Here is a 7,174-nt window from a genome sequence, read left to right as displayed (position 1 = left end):
AAGCTGTTGTTATGGAGTGCATGTGGGCAATCCAGAGGCCTCTCTTTGCTGGAGAGGAATTCCAACAAGCTGGCCCATTTAGGGGCCCCTCATTCCCCCATGGCTGTTGGCCCTGCTCTTAGCGGAGCCATCTTCAGTTTGCCGTTGCTTCCCCAGAAGTCTCCACATTCACTGCAGAATCAATCTTTAGAGGAACACTCAGGGAAACTTCAAGTGGTCAACTTGATGATAGGTTGAAAGCAGGTACTAAATTGCACTAAGTTGTACCTCTATGTTTCTCACATCAAGTTAAAATGACTCATGGAAGCTCAGTGGCTCTCTAGAATCTAGAGCAAATCACTTTCTCTCGGCCCAGTCTACCTCACAGGATTGTTACTAGAGGTAAAAATTGGATAAGGGTGTACTCTGAATGCTGTTTTGAATTCCTGAAGGAAACGTGAGATGTAAAGCTAATAAATACAAAAATAAATGACACTATTATTAAAGATAGAGATTGGCTTCCTTATATTAGGTCAAAGAAGGTCACCTGGATATTATCCACTGCATATTCCATAGCAGGGATGAACAACTTTTTTGAAATTAAGAGTTACACTCCAAAGAAGCAACATCAGAGCCAGGACAAAAAGCAAATTTATTTCATTTAATTCATATTTTAAAAAATTACATTAAATGTAATTGATAATGTTATTTAGCAAGTATATATTCATTTTTCCCTTTTGCCATATTTAAAAAATACTATTTAGTAACAACTTCTAAAGTTTGTTTGGAGCAATACATTGGGCTTATACTGTAGGAGATCTCAGACTCTCTTTTAGATCTAAGCCTCAAAGATCTGGATCAATATTAGTTTCTAATATTCAAGTGCCGATATAAACTCCTTTTTTACAACCCTGTAATCCCTTAATATGGGGTAGAATCAGGGTGATTGGATGGAGCTGAGCATTTATTGGCCAGATTCCCTTCCTGACGCTATGTGGAGTTCACAACAGATATTTTTTCTTTATGCCCTAGGAGAGAAATATCTGCCACTACTTAGGATTGAACTTTCAACCTTCTGAGTGGGAGGTGAGCATCTTCATCACTAGGCCACCACACCACTCATTCAAGTGCAGATATATTCTGCCAATTTCACCTATGGGGAGCTATCCTGCAAACATTTACAAATTCTAAATCTATCTAACCATTTAGAGGTACGCCTCACAGGAGATTCAAAGATTCATAAAATGGCAGTTTGGAGAAAACACTTTAAGAGATGGAAAAAGAAGTGTGGAGATTTTGTTCTTTTTTTCTCCTCATTGATAAAGGACTCCAGTGGCTGAATCCCCACAATGGAGACAGACTCATTGTTTAGCCTTTTTGTTGCCAAGCCCAGGCAAGCACAGATAAAGCCAAGAATCTGGAGGGAGTTCTAAGGATTTAACTTTGACTGGAAAGAGAGAGCAAAAAGCAGGTTGGAGGGAAGGTATAAAGGAGAGAGAGGGACACACTGAATCTCCCCAAGCTGTTTAGAAATAGACATTAAACAGACTCCATTTGGATAACAATAAATTCCAGACTACGTAGGCAATCCTTTTTTAAAAAAAATCAATTCCAAGGGGAACAAAAATCCTATGAATCTTAAAAGCTAAGGAATTAATTCTAGCATAAGCTTCTATAGAAATGATTTTGCTACATCAGGTATCTGAAGCTCTACCAACATGCTTCTAAATTCAGAAAAAGTCTGGTAGCATCTTTTGGGACTACAGCAACCGTTTTATTTAAGGCATGAGCTTTCATGAGCTGGTTATCATAAATTAATAGGACTCTCTTCTTCCGCTGCCTGCGAGCTTCTGGTGGCCTTTTTCCATTTCCTCAGAACATACATCAAGTACAATCAGAACCTTGGAACTCTTGAGAACAGTGTGATGACGTGAAATGTCATAACTTTAGAGAGAAGATGGGGACAATATATAAAAGATACACTTAATCTACAGATCAGGTTCCATTTCTCAAAGTAAGGTTCTGTTTTGATAATGCTATGCACATACTGAAGACAGTGAGATTTATTTCCAAAGAAACATGTACAGGGTAGAGCTGTCAGACATATGCAGCCCAATCCATTACATATTTATTCATGTTCAGCTCTCAAGAGGTTGAGCACATTGCATCTTTGGAATTCAGATTTGTAATGAGCTCTTCTGTCCAACTAACACCATTATAAAACTAAAACTTTTCTAATTCAAACTAAAAAGAGGTAGGGATTTTACCTATATTTTTAAGGAGGACCTGGGAATTCTAAAAACAACCATGCTTATAATGCTGTCATTTTCTCATTCCCCAGCTTTCTGACTTCCCTAGAGCTCATGCATACTTGGCTGAACCCTCAACAGGAAAAAAAGTTTTGTTAGTTTCAGGGCCTTGGCTCCCTGCTGTGCATAACCAGCTGCCAAAAAGTAGCAATTTCCAGCCTATGGCCCTTTTCTGTCAGTATTTCTCACTCAGCCTGTGATGCTGAAAAAAACAAGACAGTTCTAGTCCTCCTGTAAGAAATAAGATGAGATTTTTGGACAGAAAAAAGAGAAAATACTTCAGAGTCCTGCCTAGCTTCCCAAAACAAGTTTCTTCTTGCAGGAATAGAATAAAAACCACAGTTATAAAAACTTAATTCCTAATGGGGGATTGTAATAAATGGATTTCTGATCTGGCTATCCAGAAAAATTAGGCAGTTCAATAGACTTTGGGAACTTTTAGAACAGGAATGGTGAATTTTGCAGTCCTTTAGATGTTGCTGATAAATTTTTTTCTTACTGACCTAAATAATATTTAGGCTGGTGGTTCTCAACCTTTTCTTCACCACGGACCCCCTTTAAATAACATTTGTGGCCATGGACCATGTCCACGGACTTAACTCAAGATTTAAATCATAACATTTCTTCACGCCTTCGCAGACCCTCTGGAACGATATCTCCCCCCCCAGGGCTCCGCAGACCGCAGGTTGAGGACCACTGATTTAGGCAATAAATTGTACCAAGGCAGTTTGCACACAAAATGTGGATTTGTACTGAAAGTGAACTTTTAGTAAGATAGAAAGAGAAGAAAGATTACATTACAAATGTCTTAGTGTGGAACCTAACAAAGCAATGGAAATTCTGAAATTCATTTGTGGATGCAGACATACTGAAAATAGAAAGATGGGAATGTCTGCCTTTATCAGCTTACTACACAAGTTCTATGCATTAAAATTTGAAAAATTTAAAATGCATATCTCAAGAGAAAATATTTCAGAAATATACATTTTGAGATGTTATTCTTAAAACATGGCTTTAAATATGATTTTTTATTTAAAAGATTGAAAAGAAAGAATAACCCACCAGTTAGTGAGAAAGATGATAAAATATGTAAATGAGTGCATGCAATATTAAGAGAAGTAGAATTCATACCGTACATTCTAGTGAGAACACAGGAGAGGAACTATGACCTGTGATCAAACATACCTGGTTTGACGCAAGGGAATAGGCAAGGAGATACACAGAAAAGGATCAAAAGTATTGCTCTGTTTCCGGCAATGAGGGCAAGTCAATGAAGATCTAGAAAAAAAAAATACAGAAATTCTTCATTAGTAAAGAAACTGATATCAAGTTTAGCAATGCCAGCTTTAAAAAGGTTGGCTTCCAATTTGGTATTCTAGACACCAAAGTTTTCTTCAACCTCTGGGCTAAAAAGAAAACTACAGATTGCTAAAGACCTGAGAGTACCACTCCTTTGAAACTTGCAAACTGACATTTCTATGAAAATTAGTAACACTTTGATGAGACCCGCCTTGTATATTATGTAATATATAAATTAATAGCACTTTGATGAGACCGGCCTTGTATATATTATATTATGCCTTGTATAATATACAAAACACTACCGTCTCTCTATCAGGTAAGATCTACATAAATGGACTTTCAGGTCTCTCTCCTCTGAAGGATCTGACTATTACATTAAATCAACTTTTGAGTAGTTAAGATCAGACAAATAATATATTTGTATTTTTACCCATATAAAATTGGTAAAAATAGCATACAAACACACAATACTGTAACCATTTTCTTACCATCTCCAGGATCAATTGGCAATGGGTTTCTCTATGGTATTTTAGCTAAAAGGAAGGAAGGAGGGAGGGAGGGAGGGAAGGAAGTAAGGAAGGAAGAAAGGACTTGATAATGTTAAAAGAGTTCATGGACCTTTTCTTTGACATATAATCTTTCTTGCCTAAATTTCAAGTCTTGTTTCTAGCATGAAAAGCTGGGAGAAAAGGTTATAAGTGAAGTCTTTTCAGCTGGATATGTTATACTTAGCCCACTATATTCTGAAATTCACTTTTTGCCTCCCACACTAATAATGGTGTGGACATCTTTTTTTGGCCCAAATATTTTACTATGCTTTTAACATCTGTTTAGGATCACAGAGAGTGTAACATCTGATAACATCATGATGTTGCCAGAGAGATGGAGAAACTTCTGGCACAGGCCCCCTCCCCTTTTTAGGAAAAGGAGGTTTAAAGGCAAAGTGAGTGGCTTGAGTTGTCAATTCACCCGTTCTTCCCTTTTAAAACAAGTAAAATGGTAAAATGGCAAAACTTCAAAACAAGTAAAATGGCAAAATGGGAGGCCAAAAGAATAAAAAAGGTCTTCAACACCTGAACCACAATTTTGGGCATTAACCACTTCCCATAAAAAAAATCCCAAATATTCAACCCTATCAAATCAATCTTATAGGCCAGGGTCCCCAACCAGTACTGGGCTGTAGCATGCCAGCAACCGATCCACACAAACAAGGAAAACCCCATTTACAGGATGCAGGCAGCACACAAAACCATGCCCCCTTCGGTCCACGGAAAAACCTCTCTTCACCTAATCGAGGCCCTGGTGCCCAAAAGGTGGGGACCTCTGTTATAGGTAATAAACTTGCTACTCCCTGCAATAAACTGCAACAAATCCTAAGGTTGAATTAGCACCAATTTATAATCTGACACCAATAAGTGTGGCTAAGAGGCTGCCTATGGACTGAATTTGGTGGAAGGACTAGAAATGAAATCATAACCGGGAAGCACTCATGTCATAAAGAGGCCATTTCCAGTTAAGATGGCCAAATGGTTTAATGTGTCTTACAAACTGCCCCATTCGGTATTCCTCTAAGGTTTATTTTATTTACACCCATCAAACTCTCACAGATAAACCAACCTCATGAAATAAAGACAATAATACATCCATAATATAACATTAAAACTTGTAAAAACAAAATTAAACAATAATTAACTAATAACATATTTTCCTTTCCCACAGGCTCTCTAAAACAGTTTTTAAAAGCTTGTGGACAGCAAGTAATGTGGGTGCTATTGTGATTTCTAGTGGGAAACCAGAAACATGTGGAAGAAAGAGGTGGCACCCGCAGACCTTAGCTCAGTGGTTCTCAACCTGTGGGTCGGGACCCCATTTGGGGTCGATCGACCATTTCATGGGGGTCGCCAAGCAAGGCTGTCCACCATTTTTTTGTCCGCCATTTTTTTCCCCTTTTCCGGTGGGTGCCTTACCTCCCTTGGGCTGGGCCAGCTGGTGCTCCGTCTCTGCCGCTTGCCAGCTACGCCTCGGCCGGCGCAGGGGGCGGAACCACGCATGCACGGCGCTCCTGGGCAGGGAAAGTCCTCGACTTACGACTGGTTTAGTCCTCGACTTACGACCGGTTTAGTCTCGACTTATGACCGGTTTAGTCCTCGACTTACGACCGGTTGGGGTCACGGCATTAAAAAGGTTGAGAACCACTGCTTTAGCTCCTCTCACAAAGTTTTGTGTCTGATAAAGCATCTTCTGGATATGTATCAGAAATAAAGCCTCAGTTTCAAGGGAAAAAATAAAATATCTAAACTGTAATTCCGCACAAAGACCCTTCTTAGTTTTAAATACAGGTGAAGAGAGCAGCAGCTTTGTGTTTCATCCAAATAAGGGCCCATTTCAACCATTTTTCCTCTTCATTCCATCAGTCACCTCTCACTTCCATTCCTAGTAATACCTTACAACTATTTCAACTCAGAAAAGAACTTAAGAAATAATCACATCTGCACTATTCATTGGTTAAGTTAAATCACGATTTTGCACATTTTTACCTTAGTTTAAAATAGCACAGTAATCTTTTCTTTCCTGAGTTTTGTTAAACCAACACTCAGACTTTTACCATCTGCTCCCTTCAAAATCATGTGGCATATTAAACGACAATCTTTGAAACTTAAACAATTAAGGCACCCACCCTCACTCCTCTTCTTGCAAATGGATTGACAAATTGGGAGAGTATACATATTCAAAAATTCTCATGTAATTTACAATTCTAGTCAAAGGAATTTAAAGAGCCTAACTTGAAAGAGGATAGCTCTAATAATCAAATTAATGAAAACTGAACTGGGCAAAGTAAACTCCAAATCTGTACCAGGTGTCAGTCATGCAACACAATACATGTTTGCTATTTTATAGGGATATGTGTTACTTTACAAAATAAATTCAAGTTCTGCCATGAAGAGATTGCCAATTAAAATAAAAAAGGGAGGCTGAAAAAAGGGAAGAAGAGAAGAAAGGAAGATACCAATGAAGAGAAACAACTTACTTTGAAATTATTAGCAAATTATGAATATCTCTGAAGTAAGAAGGATTCAGTTTCAGCTTTCCTATCATAGCAAAGAGAGCAACCACTCCTCCTTTAAAAAGCACCTGAAATTAAATTTATTCTCAGAGCCATAAGTATAGCTAATCAACTGGAAGGTCTTACTAAGATGTCATCATTGGAAGTATTAGTTGCTTAGCAGGTTAGATGAGAAATGAAACCTGCTTCCTGATATGAAAATAAAAACATTTCCAAAAAGACTAAGAGAAGAAACAGTGCCAGGTGGGGAAAAGAAACATACAGGGCTGAATCTATTCCAGAAAAAGAAAGAATGACTGCACTGCAACTATACAAAGTTAGACCTGACCCTAACTCTAGCCATCATCAGAAAGCAAGATTTTTACCCCCTTCTTCAGAAATAGTGTACAAATATGTAAATGGCCTATCATTCCATCTTGCTTCAATGTGATTGCATCTCAAAGCACACTCACGGAACAAGCTTTGGTAGCTTTCTGGGTAGAGCATATTATTTAATTTATCTTAAATTTAGGGGTTATCC

General features: G+C 38.1%; 1 protein-coding gene across 1 annotated transcript in view; it reads right to left on the bottom strand.

Moving 5' to 3' along the window:
- Window positions 1-7,174, bottom strand: part of USP43 (ubiquitin specific peptidase 43) — a 111,419-nt gene that overhangs the window by 47,989 nt on the left and 56,256 nt on the right. The window contains exon 6 of the mRNA XM_015815207.1: window positions 3,474-3,566. Within this exon, the coding sequence (XP_015670693.1) occupies window positions 3,474-3,566 (93 nt within the window). The remainder of the gene's footprint in view (window positions 1-3,473; window positions 3,567-7,174) is intronic.

This window comes from Protobothrops mucrosquamatus, unplaced genomic scaffold (assembly GCF_001527695.2).
Source record: "Protobothrops mucrosquamatus isolate PMUCROS unplaced genomic scaffold, P.Mucros_1.0 scaffold325, whole genome shotgun sequence".
Taxonomy (NCBI): domain Eukaryota; kingdom Metazoa; phylum Chordata; class Lepidosauria; order Squamata; family Viperidae; genus Protobothrops; species Protobothrops mucrosquamatus.
This window is presented reverse-complemented; position numbering and strand designations above follow the sequence as displayed.